This window comes from Euprymna scolopes, chromosome 35, assembly GCF_053919585.1.
Source record: "Euprymna scolopes isolate OS-2025 chromosome 35, ASM5391958v1, whole genome shotgun sequence".
Taxonomy (NCBI): domain Eukaryota; kingdom Metazoa; phylum Mollusca; class Cephalopoda; order Sepiida; family Sepiolidae; genus Euprymna; species Euprymna scolopes.
In genome coordinates this window covers 45198894-45226213 of record NC_136516.1, presented here as the reverse complement: position 1 = coordinate 45226213, position 27320 = coordinate 45198894, and the positions used below count along the sequence as shown (strand labels likewise).

Genomic DNA, 27320 nt, shown 5'->3' with positions numbered 1-27320 from the left:
TTCATATGTAATATATTACTGCTGGGCATTCTGTCGACGTTCAGTGTGAATGGAGACCTTGCAATATTATTGTACCTATTTACAATGCCTCCCCACGGGACAGAGTTAGACACCAGGGTCATTTTTTAACGTGGAGAAAAGGTACAAAAATAAAAATTGTCTCAGTCGTGAAGTATTTCTCCTCCACTGAAAGAGAACGAGAAATGGAAATGCCGCATCTGAAGAACAAATACTACAGTTTTGTGGCCCCTTTGTTAAAACTGTAAAAGTATTTATCCAAGTAATCTTGTTAATGTAGAGTCAGAATATATCTGGTTATTACGGTTTATCTCCAATATTCTTATAATAGGTGTCTGTGACATATTTCCATTGTATGAATATCCAGCGCGAATGGAAACTCCATGATATCATTATACCATCTTTAGACAGAACAGATACTACCCTTGGATCCTAGCCAAGAAGGTATATTTTAGTTTCATGCATGCCCTAAAAGCAACATCATTTATTTTTATTTAATTTTTCTTTTTTACATTGCGTCTTTGGTGATCGGCAGATTCTATTTAGGATGATAGGCGATAACATACTACGAACATAAAATGCTTATATACTAATTTAATGTTCATAGTAAAATAGGATCTCCCAATCTAATAATTTAGAATCTGGAAACCGTGACACGCTTATGTACATTAAATGTACTATGGTATTAAGCTATAGATACTTAAACAGAAAGATGAAAAGAGAATTAAAGAAAGATAGCCCTATATAGCGAACTTGCTACTGGACGCTGTGACAGAGAGGCCCCGAAGAAATGATATAAAGATTCTCTGAAGAAATCCCTACTGGGCTAAAAGAATTCTCACACTTGCCAATATCATATATATTAAGCTACCGTTTGCACATGTATGGAATATTGTTGCCACATCTGGGCTGGTGCACCTACCACCAGTCTCTTCCTCTTGGACAGAATACAACAAAAAAAAAAAGTAATCTAACAAGCTCCAGTTTCTGTCACATTTTAAGGGACAGTGAAAACAACAGTCAAACGAGAAACAATTGTATGCATCTTAAAGTAGAAATAATTAACGAGTTTGAATTCTGATCTGATATTATGGGGACGTTTGAGTGAAAAAGAAAAAAAAATTATGTTCAGAGTTTTTAAAAAATAAGTTTATGTGGCAGCCATTTTTACTACCACACAATTTGCATTATGAGGTGAAGCTAAATTTTGGCTTTGTATTATACAGTGGAACTGAATTTGGGATCAACCCTCATCTCTGCTTTATGGGCTGTATTATATAGTGGAATCGCATTTGGCTCAACCCCCACCTCTGTTTTATGAGCTGAAACTGAATTTGGGCTTAACCCCACATCTATATTATGAGGAGAAGCTGAATTTAGGCTCACAACCACCTCTGTATTATATGGTGGAACTGAATTTGGGCTCACCTTCCCTATCTCTGTATTATAAGTTGAAGGTGAATTTAGGCTCAACCCCCACATCTATATTATGAGGAGAAGCTGAATTTGGGCTCACCGTCACTTCTGTATTATACGGTGAAATTGAATTTGGGCTTAACCCCTACCTCTGCTTTACAAGGTGAAATTGAATTTGCCCCCCCCCCACACACACACACATCTGTATTATGAAGAGAAGCTGAATTTTAGCTCAGCTGCCACTTCTGTTTTATCAGGTGAAACTGAATTTAAGGTTTGATATGATGGCATGACTCCCTAGAATTGCTAATTCTGGCAAAGAATGCATCCAGAAAAAAAAATCAGTGAAGTGTAGAAATCAGTTTTGTTATATTGCATTCTTGATAGGAATTTAGTTAATTATTCTCGTTTTTGGACAAAAGCACAGAACAGTTAAAAGGCCACCACCCCCATGTTAAGAATGCCTTTCTAAATAGTTATCTTATTAAGAAAGGCATTCTTAACATGTAGAGGAGGACCTTTGTTAAAAAAACTGTGCAAAAAAAGAAACTATTTGAATAAATTTGTATGAAAAATAAAACCTCAAAATTTCCAACGAAAGAAATCATTTTTCAGTTTCTTACGCAGATTTGATGTAGATTTTCGCACTTCCCTTTTTCAGCTGAACACATTCTTAGCCAAAAGTGGCAATTCTTGGGCATTATTCCATTATGCCAAATTTTTTCACTCAAACTTGGAACAACTGTCAACACACATCCCCGTTTACATGCCTGCCCCATGACGGCAAAGTTAGACACAAGATCAGTTTTAATTGAGGGAAAGTCCAGTTCCCTCAAAAATGGGATGTTTCTTATCCAGAATTCAACTTAATTAAAAATAAACAAAAATAGAAAAAAATCTTTATGATATACATACCTGTCATGGAATAAAGATGTCATATTACAAAAAAAAAAAATCACAGAAATTGATCAAGTAGTTTTTGTTTCTTTATGAATAGAAAAGCATTTCTTACGATTTTTAGTGATTTTAATAGTAAATTGTAGCCATTATAAGGCTGATTTTGATGATGGCAGTTTGATTTGTCTTCATCTTATTTATTAAACATGGCGGATCAAAACTTCTTGCTTCATCATAAAATTTGATTTTATTAGTTAAAAAAAAACTACTTGATCAATTTACATAACTTTTGGAATATGACATTTACATTCTGTAACATAACATTACATAATAACGATTTTTCTTTATTTTTTTAATTTTTTTTTTATTAAGTTGAATTCTGGACTTGCAGCAAAGAGGCACACTGGATTAAGACAAGAAAAGTAGCTCTGTGTAGAAGGACTTTTTTTTTTTTTTTTTTACCTAATCTGAGTTTAAATTACTTAAATTATTTTCATCTGTTGTTGCTGTTTGGATTTTTTGGATTCCCGCTCTTATCTTGAGTGTTATTCGTACAATGTTTTGGTCGATGTAACCTCAGATTCTTCAGGTGTAGCTTGTCAAACTCAGGTATATTCTGTTGAACTCGGAAATCTGCACAGTATTTCAAACTATTTATTTAATCCACGAGGATAGCATGCTACACTCTTCCAAAGATTGATGGTTTAATCTTCAGTGTAGGCGATAATAAAATACAACTGAATTACTTAGGACTTCATCATGGGTACCATGGGGTTCATGCTACCCCCATGGATTAGATAAAGGGTTCCGTCCGAAATTCCATACAGATTCCAAAGTTTGACAGATAGATTCCAGAGTTCGACAAGATACACCTAAGGAAGGTCGGAGGTCAACGTAAACGTTGTGTAACACTCAAGATGAAAATAGTAATCCAAATGACACAGATTATAAATCCTCATCTCAAAAATTCAGAAACACGATAAACATAACTCTTTATACGAGGGTTGTTCCAAAAGTAAGGCGTCCGATTTTTTAATTCAAAAACTAAAACGCTGAAGAGCTACAAAAAAAAAAAAAACGGAAGTAGTACCATCAAAACAAGCGATCTTTTGTGCTCCAGAATTTATTTTTTCTACATAGCCACCACCATTCTCAGTCCACTTTTGCCTCTTTTGATACTTTGGTTGTAAAAGTTTGGAACGCACTTTGTCACTCACATCTCTGTCGCCACTCTGAAATCAATGAACCCATCTCCTAACTGTGCTGACATCAACTGCATCAGCTTCATAAATATTCAACAGGCGCCGGTGAATGTTGATCAGTTCAATTTTTTATGCATGGGGGATTTCAATGAAACACCTCTGCTTCTGAGACACGCCCATGATAGGGGTTGTTTTCCTAGAGTCTCACACCATCAGTATCTACAACAGATAGATGAAACTTCCAAGTCATGAATGTATAAGTTCAGTCATCATAACAGTAAATTTGCAATCGTCTCTGATTCATTTGAATGGAATAAAAAAGTAGGAGGCTTTACTTTTGGAATATTCTGTTTAAAAAAATTCAATTGGACAAAAGATATATTTGCTTAAAAGATTTTATGCTATTTTGATTGGTTATGAATCACAGTTATAAAAAATATCCAGAAAATTGGATCAGTTGATTTCTTCTTTCTTTATCTCCCCCCCTCCCCGGCCTACCATCGCGTATTTACAAATGGAATGTCACATAGGAATTTATACCCAAGAAAATTTCAGCTGTTTTTACAGTGACTTTGGTTTTGTTATTTTACTTTTCTCCATCGTCTCCAGTTTTGTTAAACCTCCTCACATTTCTGAACCTGAAAAATAAAATCCAGAACATTCAAAGAAAGAAAGAATGAATTAATTTCTTTTTTTAAAGAAAGCAACAATTATTAATTTTTATAAATGGTACAATTTGTCTGTTACCAAATTGAATCATCTACAGAGTGGAATAATAAAATTGTCACTCTAGAAAAGATGACATGATTCCAATTCTGTTTTCTTTTTTTGTTCGAGACCATCTACTAGTTGGCCAGTTTGCATACAAATCCCAAGAGTCATAGGAGCCTTCTATCATGTCTGGAGATGTCACAATATTCAACAAGCGAGCGCGATGCTGTACAACTCATGCTCTCTACCAATTCAAATTATGACAACAGGACCATTGCCAGCACCCTCAAAATGCAAATCCGGACAGTTCAACATTTGAAGGGGTGTCACAATTATGATCTTTCGTGTGGTTTCAAGTGAGGGCCATGTCATGCCCTCAAGTTGGCTTGAAAGTCAACACCAAAGTGTACCTGGATGTGCTGAAGAGGGTAGTGATCCCTTAGTGCAATCAGGTGGTTGCTGGCAAACCCTGAGTGTGGCAGCAGGACTCAGCGCCAGTCCACTAGTCCAAAGAGACCCAGGCTTAGCTTCAGAATAATGCTACGATATGTACCCAACTCTCACTGCCTATCTCCCTCTTCCCCCAACCTGAACCCATAGATTACTTCATTTGTTCATACAGTACGAACATCACCAACATAACCTCCCATAACACTAAAGCCAGCCTGACCGCTGCCATCGACTGAGTATTCGCCAAGCTCCCGCTGGTGTTAGTGAAAAAGGCATGCTCTCAGTTCCGGACCTGTATCGAGGTGATGATTGAGGCTGAAGACGGCTACATTGGATAGATGCCAGCTCTATTACATAATCAAGTTACCTGAATTGAGTTTTCAATAAAAGTTTTAAAATAAAGCTGCAGTGTTGTTTTGTTTAGGGCAACAATTTTATCGTTCTATCCTGTACAAAAAAAAAAAACAGATTTTTGTTTCTTTTTCTAAAGAAAACAACAAGTACCAATTTTACAAATTGTTGTGGTGGCCACCTTACAATCCCCAACCACACCTATTCTGAATCGGCACTGTTTGAGTCCATTGGCAAAGAGAATCCAGGACAACTGGAAACAATGCTGAGATAAGCGAAGGTCACCTACAGCACCTGGAAGTTCCAAATGGTCACCCATTTAGTACTGACCAGGTTCAACGTTGCTTAACTTTGTTGATCCAGTGGGAACTGATGTGACAATGTGATTATGCTGTACATGAGAGACTTACTTAAAAAAATTACGAGAGACTGCACTTTAAAAAAAAAAAATTACGTTAGACTTTAAAAAAATATTACGAGAGACAGATTTTAAAAAATATTACAAGAGACTTACTTTGAAAAAAATCTGCAAGACTTACGAAAAAAATTTGTAAAAGACTTGCCAATGTATATGAGAGTGACTTACAAAAGATTTACATACTTACAAATATGTACAAAAGACTTATATACTTACAAATATATACGAGAAACTTTATTAAAAGTACAGAAGGGAAACTTGCTAAAACATGTATACATAAATTTTGCTAAGAATATATCAGGAAACTTAATTAAAAGTACATATTGGGAAACTTTGTTTAAAATATATACAAGAAACATACTAAAAACATATGAGAAAAGTAATTAAAAATATTTACGAAAAACTTACTATTATAATGATTGTTTGCTTTGATATTAATTTTTTGATTATTCGTATTATTTGGATTTATCGGACTACTGTTCTCATCTTGAGTGTTATTTTCACAAAGTTTCGGTCGATGTCACTTCCAACCTACTTCAGGTGTATCTTGTCGAACTTGGGAATTTGGATGAAATTTTGAGCGAAACGTCCAAGGATGGAATACTGTTGCCACATATGGGCAGGAGCTGCTAGAAAAGACTTGTCCTGCCTTGATAGGGTTCAAAATTCGTGTTCAAGACTTCGTGGTCTGGTGGGAGATGTCTTGTCCTGCCTTGATAGGGTTCAAGTTCGTGTTCAAGACTTCGTGGCCTGGTGGGAGATGTCCTTTTCTCTTCGCTGCAACCTCTATCTCACAGAAGAGATGTTGCGAGTTTGTCTCTGCTTTATCGTTATTTTCATGGAAAGTGTTCGACTGAGCTTCAATCTATGGTCCCCCCTCGCCAAACTTTCACAAGAAATACTAGACTAGCTGAAAACATTATCAATAATTTTCCCCACTCTTTATCTGTGCCTAAACCTAAACAGATTCCATGATCAAAGCTTCTTTCTTAGAACTGCACGCCTGTGGAATTATCTTCCGTTTTCCTGCTTTCCGGCTGTCTATAATATGGTTGTCTTCAAGTCTAACGTGAACAAGTTTCTGATGAGCCGTTCCACTTAAGTTAACAAATTTACCGAACTTCCATTACTATTGATTACTATATTGTCCTTTTGACTACTCTTCACTCTTTAACCCTTATCCTTGAGTGGCCGATCGGCCTTGATAAGTGGTGTCGCCTATGTAAAAAAAAAAACAAAAAAACCCCTCTTTTTTTCACTTAACAGGGGTAACGTGCTCTTGTTCCGTCAGCAATGACTGGATAGAGGTCCTAAGTAATTCACAATTGTACTTTTTGGTCGCCCACACTGAGGATTGAACCTTCAACCTTCAAGAGAATATCACTTTTTACAATTAATTTTTCCAAGTACTCTAATCACTGCGCCACGGGTCTTTGTAGACAAGATACACCTGAAGAAGCTCGGATGTTACATTGGCTGAAACGTTGTGAAAATCACACTCAAGATGAGAACAGTAGTTTGATGAATCCAAATAATACGAATAACCAATCCTCATCTCAGAAATTCAGAAATGTTTTGACTGTTTTAAAAATATACAAATGATTTACTCAAAAATATCCAAGAGTAAATAAAAATATATATATGACAGAGTTACTTACAAATATAAGTAAGGTACCTTACTCAAAAATATGAGAAACCTACTTTAAAAAAAATACAAGAAATTTACTTAAAAAACATCTGAAAGAAATGTTAAAAGCCAGAAAGATTTGTACCGTTTGTGTTGTTAGCGTTGTTGGTTCCTTGATTTCGTCTGTTGTTGGTACTACTGAATCGTTTCCTCCCGTATCAGAAATGTCACAGACACTCGTACTCTGTGTAAGTACTAGTGTTTGTGTTAAAGGATTATGGCTGCTGGGACTGGCGGTTGTCGTACTAGGGCTACTAGTAATGTTGGTAGCGGTTGTACCTCCAGAAGGCGGTGTATTTTTGGAGCCCTCCCCTAATGTTGACCGTTTTTTGTGCTGCCAACGGATGTGACGAATTTTCTGAGATAATGTCTTTGAAAAATGAGACTGAAAAATAAAAGCAAGAGAAAAAAAAAATCAGCAAACATTGATTTAATTGATTTACAAGTTCGTGAATGGGCAGAGAATGTATGTTTCTGTTAGAATGATAGAAGGGGAGCTAACTCCTTTTCTGTTTCAGACGGAGTTACCTCTTCCCTTTTACCTCTTTCGTGGAGGCGCGAGAGCGGGTTGAGACAGACACTGGCGAGCACCATTAAAAAGGATGACTGAATTCAATGAAGATGGAGAGATATTACTTCTGTCTTTAATAGTTGAAATTGAAGTGATATCGGACTAAGACTGATATAATTTGTACCATTCTATGTGATGCGTCTTTGTAAATAAAATGTTTATGTCAAGGCAGCTGTGAGTATCCCCATTTCTTCCAATCTTTTCTGTCATTCATGTGCTACACACACATATTCGTTCTTGGGTAAAATCTTCAACAAAGCATTAATATTATTCAATTAATTCGAATTTTCATGGCAAGTGCTCATCTGAGCTTCCATCTATGAGCCCCCCCCTCGCCAAACTTTCACGAAAAACACTTGTCTGGCCAAAACCACTACCAATAATTTCCCACACTCCTTATCTGTGCCTAAACCTAAACATAGATTCCATGAACAAACCTTCTTTCTTAGAACTGTACACTTGTGGAACTCTCTTCCGATTGCCTGCTTTCCAGCTGACTACAATATGGTTGTCTTCAAGTCCAACGTAAACAAGTTCTTGATGAACTGTCCTCCTAAGTAACCCAATTTACAAAATTCCCCCTACATATGTTTACTATGCTATAATCGCATCGACTAATGTATACCCATCAACCCTTATCCTCGAGTGGCCTCTGGGCCTTGATAAGTGGTGATTCCTGTGTGAAAAAAAAAAAAAAAAAAAAAGGATGAGTAATTTTTTATTATTTATTTATTTGCGGACACTTATCCTCATCTTTTAGTTGTTTCACGACATTCCGCCCAACTATTCCTCTGGCCTTCATCAGGTGGTTAACCACGACAGGATGGGAACACCGAATCCTCTAACTGCATCCTCAGCATTTACTGCCTTCCATAGTTGTTTCTGTGTCACCACGTTTTGGCCAACTAAGTCTCTGGGCGGCTTTGGGTAGGATTGAAACCGCTATCTGAAGATTGCCGTTTCAATTCTATCTTACTTGTCAAGTCAACTGTGAGTAATCCTCATTTCTTCCACTATTTTCTATCATTCATGAGCTACACACAGACAAACACCTGTTTGTCCGTGGGCATTATTTTTTGCAAAGCATTAATAGTTATGATAGGCCAACACCCCATTTATAAGAGCATCATAAAATAGTTTAAAGTACAAAAAAAGGGATATTTTCAAAGTGAACAGAGTCCAAGCCATTTATGAAATGACGTTTTTCCTGTTAACTGTGGTATGTTGCTATTCCTCTGCAGTTGTAGGAGGTCCACTCTCCAAGGCTTTGCCTTCTCTCTTTGAGAAAAAGTTAGTTTATTGCTAATCGCCTGAGGTGTCCCTACAGAAGAATGACAACTTGGCTGCCCAGGCATTTTTTCAGCTCAGAGTGCTCCTCATTGGGGGCGCTGACTCTTCAATTCCACTTTTCAATCCTTAAGTCACATCTCTCCACCATGGGGGAGAGATAAATTTTTTTTAGTCTGAAAAGGAGAAAATATTGTGAAATTTCTTTCAATTTCCGCTTACGATATAGTGTTTATTTTTGGTATTTTTTTTTATTAAAATTCAGATATAAACAAAATTTAACTATTTCTCTTTTAAATGTACAATTCTTTAAGATCAAACTGTCTGAAGATATTGGCTTCCTGACTTAAATGCACAAAACATTGATGCTATCACTTTTGTTTCCTTTCCTTTTCAAAACTTAATCATGTTTGCAAAGCCAAAAACAATAAATATTTGAAAATATAAAGAACTTCAAGCACAAAATCTTTTGCCAAATTTTTTAACAAAAACGGTTGATGTGTCGTAAAACAAAACAACCAAACCAAACACCTTGAATAAATATTTGAAATGTAAAACTTTTTCCCAAAATTACTGGATTCAGCATTAAATAACCTGTAAAGGGGTTGATATGCCATAAAAAACAATCAAACAAAACAATTTTTCTCTTGTGTCATTAATAACTTTTTGTTCCGGGCTACTTCGAGCTAGATTACTATTTTTTAGTAACATACAATTTTTATTTTTCATGTGAAAAAAAATAAAAGACGTCTGCTTTTCAAATTTGATGTGTACGATATTTTGTGTTTTTATGCATAGAAAAGAATAGGGACCATTTATCGATATCGTTGGCTTAATATACGTTATAAGTTATGTTTCATACAAAAAAAAATATTCAAGGAAAAAATTTTAATGAATGAAATGCAAAAGAAATTTTTGCTACATTTCAAATTGGGTTACCATCTAATTTTACGTGCTGAGTTTGTTTTGTTGATTTACTCTTAAAAGATTTTGCAGACCACTAAATGTATCATTTCAAATTTGGTGCACCACTAAATGTATCATTTCAAATTTGGTGAACCACTAAATGTATCATTTCAAGTTTGGTGCACCACTAAATGTATCATTTCAAATTTGGTGCACCACTAAATGTATCATTTCAAATTTGGTGAACCACTAAATGTATCATTTCAAGTTTGGTGCACCACTAAATGTATCATTTCAAATTTGGTGAACCACTAAATGTATCATTTCAAATTTGGTGAACCACTAAATGTATCATTTCAAATTTGGTGCACCACTAAATGTATCATTTCAAATTTGGTGCACCACTAAATGTATCATTTCAAATTTGGTGCACCAGTAAATGTATCATTTCAAATTTAGTGGACCAGTAAATGTATCATTTCAAATTTGGTGCACCACTAAATGTATCATTTCAAATTTGGTGCACCACTAAATGTATCATTTCAAATTTGGTGCACCACTAAATGTATCATTTCAAATTTGGTGCACCACTAAATGTATCATTTCAAATTTGGTGCACCACTAAATGTATCATTTCAAATTTGGTGCACCACTAAATGTATCATTTCAAATTTGGTGCACCACTAAATGTATCATTTCAAATTTGGTGCACCACTAAATGTATCATTTCAAATTTGGTGCACCACTAAATGTATAATTTCAAATTTGGTTAACACCTAAATGCATCATTTCAAATTTGGTGAACCACTAAATGTATCATTTCAAATTTGGTGAACCACTAAATGTATCATTTCAAATTTGGTGAACCACTAAATGTATCATTTCAAATTTGGTGCACCACTAAATGTATCATTTCAAATTTGGTGCACCACTAAATGTATCATTTCAAATTTGGTGAACCACTAAATGTATCATTTCAAGTTTGGTGCACCACTAAATGTATCATTTCAAATTTGGTGCACCACTAAATGTATCATTTCAAATTTGGTGAACCACTAAATGTATCATTTCAAGTTTGGTGCACCACTAAATGTATCATTTCAAATTTGGTGAACCACTAAATGTATCATTTCAAATTTGGTGAACCACTAAATGTATCATTTCAAATTTGGTGCACCACTAAATGTATCATTTCAAATTTGGTGCACCACTAAATGTATCATTTCAAATTTGGTGCACCAGTAAATGTATCATTTCAAATTTAGTGGACCAGTAAATGTATCATTTCAAATTTGGTGCACCACTAAATGTATCATTTCAAATTTGGTGCACCACTAAATGTATCATTTCAAATTTGGTGCACCACTAAATGTATCATTTCAAATTTGGTGCACCACTAAATGTATCATTTCAAATTTGGTGCACCACTAAATGTATCATTTCAAATTTGGTGCACCACTAAATGTATCATTTCAAATTTGGTGCACCACTAAATGTATCATTTCAAATTTGGTGCACCACTAAATGTATCATTTCAAATTTGGTGCACCACTAAATGTATAATTTCAAATTTGGTTAACACCTAAATGCATCATTTCAAATTTGGTGAACCACTAAATGTATCATTTCAAATTTGGTGAACCACTAAATGTATCATTTCAAATTTGGTGAACCACTAAATGTATCATTTCAAATTTGGTGCACCACTAAATGTATCATTTCAAATTTGGTGCACCACTAAATGTATCATTTCAAATTTGGTGAACCACTAAATGTATCATTTCAAATTTGGTGCACCACTAAATGTATCATTTCAAATTTGGTGCACCACTAAATGTATCATTTCAAATTTGGTGCACCACTAAATGTATCATTTCAAATTTGGTGCACCACTAAATGTATAATTTCAAATTTGGTTAACCACTAAATGCATCATTTCAAATTTGGTGAACCACTAAATGTATCATTTCAAATTTGGTGAACCACTAAATGTATAATTTCAAATTTGGTTAACACCTAAATGCATCATTTCAAATTTGGTGAACCACTAAATGTATCATTTCAAATTTGGTGAACCACTAAATGTATCATTTCAAATTTGGTGCACCACTAAATGTATCATTTCAAATTTGGTGCACCACTAAATGTATCATTTCAAATTTGGTGAACCACTAAATGTATCATTTCAAATTTGGTGCACCACTAAATGTATCATTTCAAATTTGGTGCACCACTAAATGTATCATTTCAAATTTGGTGCACCACTAAATGTATCATTTCAAATTTGGTGCACCACTAAATGTATAATTTCAAATTTGGTTAACCACTAAATGCATCATTTCAAATTTGGTGAACCACTAAATGTATCATTTCAAATTTGGTGAACCACTAAATGTATCATTTCAAATTTGGTGAACCACTAAATGTATAATTTCAAATTTGGTGAACCAGTAAATGCATAATTTCAAATTTGACGGACCAGTAAATGTATAATTTCAAATTTGACAGACCAGTAAATGTATAATTTCAAATTTGACGGACCAGTAAATGTATAGTTTCAAATTTGGTGAACCACTAAATGTATAATTTCAAATTTGGTTAACCACTAAATGTATCATTTCAAATTTGGTGGACCACTAAATGTATAATTTCAAATTTGGTAGACCACTAAATGTATAATTTCAAATTTGGTTAACCACTTAATGTATAATTTCAAATTTGGTAGACCACTAAATGTATAATTTCAAATTTGGTGGACCAGTAAATGTATAGTTTCAAATTTGGTGGACCAGTAAATATATAATTTAAAATTTGGGGGACCACTAAATGTATAATTTCAAATTTGGTGGACCAGTAAGTGTATAATTTCAAATTTGACGGACCAGTAAATGTATAATTTCAAATTTGACAGACCAGTAAATGTATAATTTCAAATTTGACGGACCAGTAAATGTATAGTTTCAAATTTGGTGAACCACTAAATGTATAATTTCAAATTTGGTTAACCACTAAATGTATCATTTCAAATTTGGTGGACCACTAAATGTATAATTTCAAATTTGGTAGACCACTAAATGTATAATTTCAAATTTGGTTAACCACTTAATGTATAATTTCAAATTTGGTAGACCACTAAATGTATAATTTCAAATTTGGTGGACCAGTAAATGTATAGTTTCAAATTTGGTGGACCAGTAAATATATAATTTAAAATTTGGGGGACCACTAAATGTATAATTTCAAATTTGGTGGACCAGTAAGTGTATAATTTCAAATTTGACGGACCAGTAAATGTATAGTTTCAAATTTGGTGGACTAGTAAATATATAATTTAAAATTTGGGGAACCAGTAAATGTATAATTTATAAATTTGATGGACTAGTAAACGTATGATTTCAAATTTGATGGACCAGTAAATGTATAGTTTCAAATTTGATGGACCAGTAAATGTATAGTTTCAAATTTGACGGACCAGTAAATGTATAGCTTCAAATTTGATGGACTAGTAAATGTATAGCTTCAAATTTGATGGACTAGTAAATGTATAATTTCAAATTTGATGGACCAGTAAATGTATAGCTTCAAATTTGATGGACCAGTAAATGTATAATTTCAAATTTGATGGACCAGTAAATGTATAGTTTCAAATTTGATGGACTAGTAAATGTATAGCTTCAAATTTGATGGACCAGTAAATGTATAATTTCAAATTTGATGGACCAGTAAATGTATAATTTCAAATTTGATGGACCAGTAAATGTATAATTTCAAATTTGATGGACCAGTAAATGTATAGTTTCAAATTTGATGGACTAGTAAATGTATAGCTTCAAATTTGATGGACCAGTAAATGTATAATTTCAAATTTGATGGACTAGTAAATGTATAGCTTCAAATTTGATGGACCAGTAAATGTATAATTTCAAATTTGATGGACTAGTAAATGTATAATTTCAAATTTGATGGACCAGTAAATGTATAATTTCAAATTTGATGGACCAGTAAATGTATAGCTTCAAATTTGATGGACCAGTAAATGTATAATTTCAAATTTGATGGACCAGTAAATGTATAGTTTCAAATTTGATGGACCAGTAAATGTATAGTTTCAAATTTGATGGACCAGTAAATGTATAGTTTCAAATTTGATGGACTAGTAAATGTATAGCTTCAAATTTGATGGACCAGTAAATGTATAGCTTCAAATTTGATGGACCAGTAAATGTATAATTTCAAATTTGATGGACCAGTAAATGTATAATTTCAAATTTGATGGACCAGTAAATGTATAATTTCAAATTTGATGGACTAGTAAATGTATAGCTTCAAATTTGATGGACCAGTAAATGTATAATTTCAAATTTGATGGACTAGTAAATGTATAGCTTCAAATTTGATGGACCAGTAAATGTATAATTTCAAATTTGATGGACTAGTAAATGTATAATTTCAAATTTGATGGACCAGTAAATGTATAATTTCAAATTTGATGGACCAGTAAATGTATAGCTTCAAATTTGATGGACCAGTAAATGTATAATTTCAAATTTGATGGACCAGTAAATGTATAGTTTCAAATTTGATGGACCAGTAAATGTATAGTTTCAAATTTGATGGACCAGTAAATGTATAGTTTCAAATTTGATGGACTAGTAAATGTATAGCTTCAAATTTGATGGACCAGTAAATGTATAATTTCAAATTTGATGGACCAGTAAATGTATAGCTTCAAATTTGATGGACCAGTAAATGTATAATTTCAAATTTGATGGACCAGTAAATGTATAATTTCAAATTTGATGGACCAGTAAATGTATAATTTCAAATTTGATGGACCAGTAAATGTATAGTTTCAAATTTGATGGACTAGTAAATGTATAGCTTCAAATTTGATGGACCAGTAAATGTATAATTTCAAATTTGATGGACTAGTAAATGTATAGCTTCAAATTTGATGGACCAGTAAATGTATAATTTCAAATTTGATGGACTAGTAAATGTATAGCTTCAAATTTGATGGACCAGTAAATGTATAATTTCAAATTTGATGGACTAGTAAATGTATAGCTTCAAATTTGATGGACCAGTAAATGTATAATTTCAAATTTGATGGACCAGTAAATGTATAGCTTCAAATTTGATGGACCGGTAAATGTATAGTTTCAAATTTGATGGACTAGTAAATGTATAGCTTCAAATTTGATGGACCAGTAAATGTATAATTTCAAATTTGATGGACCAGTAAATGTATAGTTTCAAATTTGATGGACCAGTAAATGTATAGTTTCAAATTTGATGGACCAGTAAATGTATAATTTCAAATTTGATGGACCAGTAAATGTATAGTTTACCAATTTGATGGACTAGTAAATGTATAATTTCAAATTTGATGGACCAGTAAATGTATAGTTTCAAATTTGATGGACCAGTAAATGTATAGCTTCAAATTTGATGGACCAGTAAATGTATAGTTTCAAATTTGATGGACCAGTAAATGTATAGTTTCAAATTTGATGGACCAGTAAATGTATAATTTCAAATTTGATGGACCAGTAAATGTATAGTTTCACATTTGATGGACCAGTAAATGTATAGCTTCAAATTTGATGGACCAGTAAATGTATAGCTTCAAATTTGATGGACCAGTAAATGTATAATTTCAAATTTGATGGACCAGTAAATGTATACTTTCAAATTTGATGGACTAGTAAATGTATAGCTTCAAATTTGATGGACCAGTAAATGTATAATTTCAAATTTGATGGACCAGTAAATGTATAATTTCAAATTTGATGGACCAGTAAATGTATAATTTCAAATTTGATGGACCAGTAAATGTATAATTTCAAATTTGATGGACCAGTAAATGTATAGTTTCAAATTTGATGGACTAGTAAATGTATAATTTCAAATTTGATGGACCAGTAAATGTATAATTTCAAATTTGACGGACCAGTAAATGTATAGTTTCAAATTTAGTGGACTAGTAAATGTATAATTTCAAATTTGGCGGACCACTAAATGTATAATTTCAAATTTGGTGGACCATTAAATGTATAATTTCAAATTACAATTAAATGTATAATTTCAAATTACAATTAAATGTATAATTTTAAAATTTAAATGTCCCTATTTACTTGGTTTAATTTAACATGACCAGTTTTTAATCTGGAGAAAATCCAGCTCCCAAAATGAGACAGTCTGGATGGGGACAAAATCTGTTTGCAGAAAAGCAAAAGAAAAATATATTTCATTAAAAAAAAAAAAAAAAAAAAAAAAAAAACCCCAAGAAGATCAAAAAAGTATCATCAGCTTACCCATGGTTGAGGACCTTCTAGTCCAATACTTGGATATCTTTGATATAATGCATGACAGAACTCCCGATAGTCGTGTTTCTCACGAATATCTTTTTGAGCAAGGATGTGGTATGCACATTGTTCTACGAGTTTCGACCATACAAACTGTGCTTTTCCGTTTTCCAACATGTTTTGTAAGTAACCATTAAATGAGGGTAAGGAAATCCTCGGTTTCATCCGGTGATTCATGTATCGTCGTTTCGAGTTGGACTGAGGTAAATTTGATGGCTAAAAAAAAAAAAAGGGAACAAAGAATATTATTTTCAACATTGTCACCATGGACATGCGCAATATTGCATGTTTATGGTGATATGCATATATTACAAACGGCAGGCCTGCAATGTGGAAACATTTAGCTAAGAGAAGAGGCTAGCCCAAAAAATTGTCTAACAGACACTTTGATTGGCCCGTTTTATGTTTAAACTAGCAGGCCACCTGGTGTTGCCTGGTCATAAGATAAGTAGCTTAAATATGATATTTTTTATTCATCAAGATTATGTATTTATTATTATAGAGACAATTCTCTACTGATTATTATATTGAACCTAATAGATAGTAGTGAGATCAAAAACTCTCTCTTTCTCTCTCTCTCTCTCTATATATATATATATGGGTGTGTGTGTGTGTGTGTGTGTATATATATATATATATATATACATACACACATACACATAAGATGCCTTCAATAAGTTTCTAGATTTTTCATATGGGCAGTTTTATTGATAGTACACACATGAAACTCTAGCCCCCTTCGAAGTAGTCTCCTTCGGCTGCAATGCATGTCTATCGTTCCAACAACTTCTGGAAGGCTCCATAAAAGTCCTCTTGTGTGAGCACATTAATGACCCTCGTCACAGCATCTTTCATCTCCTCAATTGTCTCATAATGACAACCTCTTGAGTTTAGGCAATAACCAAAAGTTACAGGGATCAATGTCTGGACTATAAGGAGGGTGAAGATCTGAATTGATCAGCTCAACCATTTCCCTACTGTTATGACAATCTCTTTCTTTCTGATCTTCTGAGCACCCTTGGGACAAACTTTGCACAAATCTTCCACATTTTCAGTTCCTTACGAATAATTGTGTGTACAGTTCCCACACTGACATCAAACTTTTCACTTATTGTCTCTATAGACACACGACGATCCTTATCCACGAAATTCTTGGTTTGGCCAATTAACTTTGGTGTTCTGACTTCCTTACTCTTCTCATCATCCCTCACAGACACTCTTCTTTCCTTGAATCTCTTATGCCATTTAAAAACTGATGCTCGATTCATGCAAGATGGTCCAAAAGCAGTCTGAAGCATTCCACACATTTCTGTGGCATTTTTTCCAAGTTTAAAACAGAATTTTATTGCATATCGTTTTCTAAAGTGTCTTCACATCCAGATTGCATTTTTGAAATTCATTGGCTGTAACAATCAGGCTTTAGTAGGGTGTATTCCAATTTCTGCTGTAGCTGTTCATTTGAATGTGAAATCATAAAAATTAGTCATCTCATAAGATGTATACCAATAATATATTGAATTGAATTTTCAAGAGTCTACAACAATTTTAAATGCCTGTACAAAAAAAAGTCTGGAAACTTATTGATTGTACCTAGTATATATATATAATAAGGTCTACTCTCTATTGCATATTGAGCTTTTTTAATTCGGTTGCGATTAAATTTTCTATATATAAATACTGCTATTTATATTAGTTTAAGTTTACCATTGCGTATATTAGGTAAACACTACATCCCTTTGTTTTCATTAATATATATATATACAACTTGGGTGCTATCAGCTAGAATCGAAACCAAAACATACAACTCTCTACCCTCATTCCTTAGCCCCCCCCCCCGAGTTATGCCTATACAGATATACATATAAATTCACCTGTAATCTCTTTTTTAAAAAATGGAATCGCCCAATCAGCAAAGCCAAGATTCAAGCAAGCAAACACAGAAGGACAGTCCACAGAGTTTTGTAATTATATAGATTTCATATGTCCAAATATTTATCCATGGGTTTGCTTGGCTGTTTCATGGCATATGCCCTAAACTTTTTTCAGGTTATTTAATGCTGAATCTGGTAATTTTGGAAAAAGTTTTTAATTCATGGTGTTTGGTTTGTTTGTTTTTTTGTAGAGAAAAATTGTGTTTTTGCAGAACATGATTGAGTTTTGCAAAGAGAAAGTAAAAAAACAATGTTTGGTGCATTTAATGCCAAGAAGCGCATATCTTCAGACAACCTGATTTGATCAGACGAGTGTGAAACGCTTGTTTTCAGAAATCCCTAGTCGTTTAGAGATATAGTAGATATGTAAACATGCGCAATGCTGCATGTTTAGGGGTGTTGCATATGCCACAAACGACAAACCTGCAAGAGGAAAATATTTAGAGAACATGAGAGACTATCTAAAAATTGGTTGGTCTCTTGAAAAAAGTTAAGTTGTGTAAGCTTTACTCTTGAGATAGCCCCACAAGAAAAAAAAATTACAGATAAAGCTGCCAACTTGGGGAAGGGGCCAGGTAACGTTACCGAATCCTGAGATCAAACGATTACCGAACAATTCTCGTAGTGCCTTTAATGATTGCCACTGTGTGATGTTGCTTCATCCTGTTGTAACTAGTGATCCATGGTTTCTAAAATGGCGAAATTTCTACTTGCTCAATGTCACTATCACAGTACTGCCACTTGCTCATGTCTTACATATATTACGAACAGCAAACCTGCAAGAGGAAAATATTTAGAGAAGATAAGAGACTATCTAAAAATTGGTTGGTCTCTTGAAAAAACAATGGCTGAGTGATGTGGACCCAGGTTGGAACCATGATAAGACAACTTGGAACATGATAGAAGTTTAAAGATATATTGAAAAATGAACAAGATACAGAGAAAAGTGGTGATGTAAGCTAGGCTAGCTTGTCAGCCAGATATCGGTAGAATACCATATCCACGAGAGTACTTGGCTTTCAATTAATATAAGATTTGCAAGAGTCCATTAATGAGTAGGTAATGATTCCATAACAACAAGATTCACCTGAAGAAGGTCGGAGGTTACATCGACTGAAACGTTGTGAAAAATTTTTTTTGGGGGGGGGGGCAGGTAACGTTACTGAATCTTGAGATCAAACGATTACCGAATAATTCTCGTAGTGCCTTTAATGATTGCCACTGTGTGATGTTGCTTCATCCTGTTGTAACCAGTGATCCATGGTTTCTAAAATGGCGAAATTTCTACTTGCTCAAGTACTATCGCAGTACTGCCACTTTCTCATGTCTGGCAATATGTACTTAAACAATGGCGGTATGCTAGTGTATGTATAAAACTTATAGTTTCTATGAATAGATTAGCAGGGAGATCCAACGTTGTCCAGGATTTAATGATGATCAACTAATGTTTCACACTCCCATATTTTTATTGTCATCAAAATCAGTGAAATTGCCCATGTTTCAAACAAATTGATTGATTACCTGCTCTAGACCCATCACGGTGCACCGGGAGGAAGCATCATATGCCTCTTGCAGTGATTTAGTCCACAGTACATTGTAGTCTACATTGCACTGTAGAGAATTTACTGCTGATTTCATAAAATTATTTTTATATATAATGGCCTGAATTAAAGTTTTAAATGTAAAGGTCAAGTATCATGCTTTAATTGTGCTCTAAGCAGAAATATTTATTTTGAATGCGCCTCTGTCATATCAAAGAACTTACTGTGCTAGTAAAAAGAAAAGCTGAATAGCGTTTGAAAAAAAAAAAAAAAGGAAACGTAATACAAAAGAAAAAGAAATAAAAATCTGATTTACCTCCCTTGTTGAATCTTCAGATGACCAAACATGATCGTTCAGGCCGTCTTGATTGTTTTCGCATTCAAAATCTGAATCTATTCAAGAAAGAAATAATGACATCAAGTTTGAAAAAAATATAAACACAAAAGTTATGCAGCAATACATTTTCGAAGCTATTCAATCATTAAAAAATTATCCTATCTAACGTGTAAGTAGCAAAGCACTGACACTGCCACAATTAGAAGGGTTTGAATTCCGCCTTTCTCTACCTGGTTAGAAAACAGACAGTTGAAAACCTGGTGATAATCAAAGATGACTTAGCAGCACTATAAGGCTCACAAGTACAAGGTGAAGCAATAAAATTGTTGCTTTAGAAAAGCCGACATGATTCCATTTCCGTTTGATGAAAACTGGTTTTCTTTTTTATTGCAGAGCATCTACTAGTTGGCCAGTTGTGTACAAATCCCAAGAGCGGTAGGAGCCTTTTATCATGTCTGAAAGTGAAACAATGTTCAACAAGCGAGATTGGAGATGCACTGTTGTACAACAAGTTATGACAACAGGACCATTGCCAGCATCCTCAAAATGCATCACTGGATTGCCACAAATAACAGGGATGTGCCCAGGGTGATGAAAACAAAGTTTCCGGCCACGGTTATGGTCTTTGGTGTGGTTTTAAGTAAGGGCCACATCATATCACCTCACATCTTCAAAGTCGGCTTGAAAGTCAACACCAAAGTGTACCTAGATGTGCTGAAGAGTGTGCTCTAAAAGTCCCGGAGGGATGCAAACCAGAATTTTGCCAGGGTCATCCATACTGAATTTATATTAAGAACAATGGCCGCCATATTTTGGCCAAGTTTCAGAAAAATCTAATGGATGTATTAAACGCAATGGGGCAAAAATTGTCATCCATTTTTAACTATATTTTACTAAAGATTCAGCCGCTAGTTGTGATATATAAGGAACCTTTCGGATTAAAATGGCTAAAATTGACACTTTTGTGCTTATCAAAAAAATTGATGCCTTGAATTTTTATAAAACTTTCTGAAAAGTTGTAACTGATTTCTATATAATTTTGTTTGCGTATACTTCGCAATAACTCTTGGACTCTTTTAGGGCTAAAAACACTATTTTTGGGACTATTTTACCATATTTGTCCAAAATTTTCTGTATATTTCTATTTAGCAGTTTTGCATGGTGCTGAACTCAAATTTAAACATGTTATGACTTTTGGGACTAAATGGGGGGGGGGTAAATGATGGACATAGTGATTTCTTTTTTTGCATGGTGCAGAACTCAAATTTACATATGTTAGGGCCTAAAACTGCACCGTTTGTTCATTTTCACCAAGATTTGACGTCCTCTGACGTTGATATGGCTTCCCTATAAATTTTATTTTAAACAAGCAAGGTATGTTTTTTTATTTAATTCATAATTAATTGACAAATAACCTACACTTTATCCACTATGCCACGGATCCTTGTGAACAAGATACACCTGTGAAAATGACATTCAAGATGAGAAGAGTAATATGGAGATTTCAAATAATATGCATAATTAATCCTCATCTAAAAAATTCAAAAACATTTGTTTCTCTGCAAATTTACTTGCCAAAGATTAAAAACAAACTAACCTGAATCATTAATTTGAAAACAATCCTCTGTATTCAATAACTGATTGCAGCTGTTAGAGTTCTCAATGTTCAAAGCAAAACTTTTGTCCTCATCATCGTGGTTGCCGTCTTCAAGTTTTATCTTTGGAATGGGTCCGTTCATTATTTCAAGATTGTTAGGATTGTTGTTAAGTTTGTTGTCAACAATACCATTCTTTATATCCTGCAACAACTGTTTGTCTTTGATATTGAGAGCGGTGGAGGAATTCCAATTTTTCTGTACATAATCGTTATCGCATTCCACGTCCATCAGCAGTTCCATTTCCGGTTCAATCTGGACCAAACTAAGTTCATTCTCTGAATTAGGGTCGATGTCAATGTGCTGGATTGAAGATTGGTTTTGATATAGTTGTTCCCCTGCAGAATGACCTCCAGAGATCATGGCCGGTTGTTGCGAAGATGGACAATGTTGAGAAAAACTGACTGAACTATTTCTGCGTGAACTTCCAACATGGATAGTATTGTCATCGCTAACTAATTGTGAATGATTGGAATTCAAAGTACGTGGATGTGTCGGTGCCATTCTTAAACTGTTTGCATGCTGACCATTATGACCACCATACTGAGTGGCCGGAGAACTTGCAGCATTTTTTGACATGCTGTAACCACCAAGAGAAGGATTTATGGTTGCTATTGATTTCTCGTTTTCATCAGGTTGAGAATTCCTTGCATATAAAACTTGTATATTGCGTGAATTCGAAGGCATCGATTGAGGCAGGTCAACATCAATCACTTGTGTGTTTGTACCTCGGAGGTGTGTGGTTGGGTTTTGAGCAGGTGCAGTGGGTGGAGGTGGCGGGCTATCAGCATCGATGTTAATTATGGATGTTTGTTTGCCGATGTTCCGTGAAGTTGCTGGTCTCGCAGGAGCCGTGGGGGCATTTGTGAAAGGTCCGTTATTTGAGGGCGGCTTTTTTGGTTCCATCATGAAGAACTGATCTAGTTCACTTTCATAATCTGAAAACATTTAAAAATATTGAATTATACTTAAAAGTAAAAACGTTTCAAAGCAAATTATGAAGAATCGCATTCAACCAAACAAAAAACAAAAAATATGGATAAAATTTCCAACACAAAATTATATTAGCTATATTTTAAATCTAAAAATATTTGGAATATTGAATAACACAGAAGAAATGGTTCTTCTATGTTATTGTACTGAAATTTGAACAATTAAATATTGAATTTCAAGTGAAACTAATGGTTTTTATTGAATTGTTATGTCACAGTAATGAACATATCCAAAAATTATGAAAAACGATTAGGTAGAAAATTAATTATTAATGAAAACAGTTTTCAAAGACAATTAGGAAAAATTAAGTTTTGCAAAATTGGTCAAAGATTTATAGTTTTCAGAAAATATTTACCTCCCTTTTGTTATAATTAGAACTCTCCTGTTTTTTTTTTGTTTTTTTTGCAAAACTCAATTTTCACTAATTGCCTTCAAAAACAATTTTCGTTATTGATTGGTAAATATGAAGAATCTTTCCATCCTCGACCCCAACCCCCACTGCCTTCCACCAAATGTAAACAGAATTTTTGTGAAATATTAAACGGTTCTTCTGCTCGATTAATGTCAGCGTGCTACTCATGTTAAAAGGGTAATTAAACTGCAGATGCGCATGTTAAAATCTATACACACCCCTCCAAAAAAAGAAAGAAAAACATAAACTGGCAGCCTCCCCCCTCCCCAATAAAAAAGGTGGTCATAAAGTCGGTGCACTTTTTCATATCTTGGAAACTACTTGTTCCCTGGAATTTTAAACGTTAGTGGTAATTTTAAAGGATTTTTCGAGAGTGGAAAGAAAGTCCACTGCAAGGTGTCCATAAAACGGGTACTCATTCTACATTAAATTATTATAAAAAAATGATCCCCCACTTTTTTTAAACAAACATTTCTTCGTAACTTGGAAACTACTTATTTGACGTAATTTTAAACATTATTTTCTGTTTTCAGCGTTCTCGAAAACCTATACACGTGGTAATTTTAAAGGGTTTTTCAAAGGTGAAAAGATTCTTTTTTACCTCACTGTTTTTCTTTATTTTTGGATATGCTCATCACTGCGACATGAGAATTCAGTCGATACCATTGGTTTCACTTGAAATTCAACATTTCAATTTCCGAAATTTGTTACAATAAAAAAGAACTAATTTATTTACCTCGTCTGTTTAATTGTTGGCCACTGTCTGTTAGGTACGGGCAATAATGACAGAAAAAAAATAAGGGGACATAGTTTTCAAAGCCATTTTATCATAATTTTTTTGTAAGTTTCTGAATACTTTTTGATTGTATTTGAAAGATTAAAGCCTAAAGTTAATTTCCAAAATGAAAAACAAATATTTGTACTCGTGGAAAAAAAAAAGTTAAAATTAAAAATGTTTTCATGGCGGCATTCGGAAGCTGACAAATTCAGCTAAATTTTTAAGTTAAATAAATTCATTGTAAAAATCCTTTGAAAGATAAGTATAAGTTTTCTGGGTCTATTTCAAAGATAATTAGTAAAGTCCTAAGATATTTTTTTTTTTTTTTTACATAGGCGTCACCACTTATCAAGGCCGATCGGCCACTCACGGATAAGGGTTAAAGAGTGTAGAGTAGTCAAAAGGACAATATAGTAATCAATAGTAATGGAAGTTCTGTAAATTTGTTAACTTAAATGGAACGGCTCATCAGAAACTTGTTCACGTTGAACTTGAAGACAACCATATTATAGACGGCTGGAAAGCAGGAAAACGGAAGACAATTCCACAGGCGTGCAGTTCTAAGAAAGAAGCTTTGATCATGGAATCTATGTTTAGGTTTAGGCACAGATAAAGAGTGGGGAAAATTATTGATAATGTTTTCAGCTTGTCTAGTGTTTCTTGTGAAAGTTTGGCGAGGGGGGACCATAGATTGAAGCTCAGTTGGACACTTTCCATGAAAATAACGATAAAGCAGAGACAAACTCGCAACATCTCTTCTGTGAGACAGAAGTTGCAGCGAAGAGAAAAGGACATCTCCCACGAAGTCTATTTTGAACTCTATCAAGATATTGAATTAAATAAAAGTAACACCTTGTTTGTACAAAAAATAGCTTAATTAGCCTCCAAAAGTGAGAGATTCTAGCTTCACACTAACCAAAATAAAATAATTTGTCTAAATGTAGATTCTACGGAAGCCCAAAAAGTCAAAAAGCTGTCTGAAAATGACGTCAGGTAGTTGGAAGGAAGTAGGGGGTACTGGCTTTGTTTTTCCTCAGCAATGCATCCGTACATTCCTATCATGAACGCTTTAATTATTAGAAAGATTTTTACTATTTTTAATTTAATTATTTTTCTGTGTTCTTGCTTTTAAATTTAAAAAACAAAAAATTAATTTTCAAGATTATATAAAAATTATGTTATGCCAAAAGTTTCACATTCATTCAAGCAAGGAAAATATTATAATCTTACATAAAAATTACCCAAAACATGCAATCTAAAAAAAAAGTACAAACATTCTTTGCAATTATATTTTTTTAGTGTGAAAATATTAAATAAACAATGCTTAATTCAATGACTAGCCTGGGTACTTGGCATTACCTGGGTGTGTGGAGGTGTGTGTAAGGATGTTGGTTGAGCAAAATGAAAATGCACAAAAAAAAAAATTAGGAGTAGTAGGCAAGTTCGAACTCGTAATGCGCAGGAGGAAAAAGTGGAAAAAAGCAAATGGTCTTACCGATGTGCCAACCATGATTGTGACGTCACGGGTGGTCGAAATAACGTCTTTTATGTGACGTCGATAACACAAGGTTTGAATGACTTGCAAAAATGTTGACAAAAAAGTGACTCTTCCTTGTAAAAGAATGGCTTAGTTGACGGTGAAAGAATTAATGTTTTGGGCCAATTTTTTAATATTTGTTGTCTGAAACACCGAGCTTTAAACGATACCAATTTTGTCATGGTCCGACGAATCTGTCAAAAGTTTTTGGCAGACATACAAACACACACACATTTTGTCTTTTATATAATAGATTAGCGGGGGTGCCCGACGTTGCCAGGGTGTTTGTCAGTATGTATGTGTGTGTGTGTGTGTAGGAAAAAAAAAGTTTTGGTAGGCAGGTAGGCTCGAACCTGAAGCCTTGAGACGAAGGCGGAAAAGAAAGTGATAACTTGATAACTTACCGCGGCACTAAGAGGGCAGAGGAAGTGAGAATTGTTGAAATTAAACAGTTAAAAAAGTTAAGTGAACAAGTTCACACAGGTGCGTAAATTTAATGAGGTCAAACATCACGCCATAGTTTTGGTCGGGAAGAGGGATTGAAACCAAAAGCCTTGACGCGGAGATGGAAACAAAAGCCAACTACTTAACCATCACGAGTGAGAGTAATTGATTAGCTGTTAAGTTAAGGCTTATAAAGCTAGTAAAAGAGGTTTGATTGACAGGAAGACGCTAAATGACGTCATCGCGGGATCGTTATTTTTAGTTTTCACTTTCCCCCAGATGATGGTGGGAAGGGGGGAAAGCAGCGCGAAAGCCAAGAACACAATGTTTTAATTTAATTTCACTGTATTTATACTAAAATGCAGGACAAACCAGGGGACAGAGCGAAATAGCGCGAATCTCATAAAAGTCAACGTAAATAAATCTAGAGACGACCCGCGTTCCCAAACCCTAGATATTATGATATAGAGAGTATATAAACAGTTGTAAACGATAGTAACCCCCTCCCCCCCGGGAGCGTGTGTGAAAGAAGCCTTTGCGAGACATATACGAAATGGTCACACACATTTTGCCTTTTATATATATAGATTAGCGGGTGCCTGGCGTTGCTCAGATGTTTAGGTGGTGTAGTAAGGAACCCCGGGGGAGAGTGTAAAAAAAAGTGGTGGTAGATGGGGGGGGGGTCAAAACAACAGTAGGCAAAGGTGTTTAAAGAAAAAAAAAAAAAGTTGAAATAGGCAGGCAGACAGGCAGGCTCAAACTCATAATGCGAAGTAGAAAAAAGGTTAAAAAAAAACAAAAAAACATGACGTCTTAACCGATGTCTCCATCACCCGACCGGAACATTTACTTTTTAATTATCACTGCTCAGAATACTTGGAATTTGTTTTGATTTTCTTTTTTGAAACTGTGTTTTTCTTTTTCATGAATTTTATGTTTCTATCTAAAGAAATGAAAATATATCTGGGTACTCATGCAGAGAGTGATCCGCGCTGAAATAATAAGGTTATTATTTAAAAAGCCATTCTTAACATGGGGAGGGGAGGGTGTTTTGTACCTATTCTGTACTTTAACCTTACAATTGAATAAAAAAACATATCATAAAACTTTAATTAAACGTGGAAATACGATTTAAAAAATAGCGCGGATGAATACAGAGTTATCTCTCTGTTGATATATGCTAATTTCTTTCGGTGATTATTAAAACTGGAACTTATGGCGGCAATTAAAAGTAAAGAAAAAGAGAAAAGTCTATATAATGTACTAGTCACGAATGAAGATGAACTAGTAGTTTTTATTCAAGGAAATTAAATTTTACGCCATGTCTCTGAGGAGGAAAAAAATAACAGCAATCATAGAATCATGGGCAGACAACCAACATTCATTTAAATTTTTATTTTATTTTTATTT

General features: G+C 34.0%; 1 protein-coding gene across 1 annotated transcript in view; it reads right to left on the bottom strand.

The window, feature by feature from the left end:
* Positions 1 to 3912: 3912 nt before the first annotated feature.
* LOC145259850 (uncharacterized) overlaps positions 3913 to 27320 on the bottom strand; it is a 34246-nt gene continuing 10838 nt past the window's right edge. Inside the window, exons 3-7 of the mRNA XM_080117692.1 lie at positions 21689 to 22684; positions 20071 to 20147; positions 16232 to 16498; positions 7236 to 7535; positions 3913 to 4171 (exon numbers count right to left, since the gene is read on the bottom strand). Coding sequence (XP_079973818.1) covers positions 4148 to 4171; positions 7236 to 7535; positions 16232 to 16498; positions 20071 to 20147; positions 21689 to 22684 — 1664 coding nt within the window. The 3' untranslated portion in view covers positions 3913 to 4147. The remainder of the gene's footprint in view (positions 4172 to 7235; positions 7536 to 16231; positions 16499 to 20070; positions 20148 to 21688; positions 22685 to 27320) is intronic.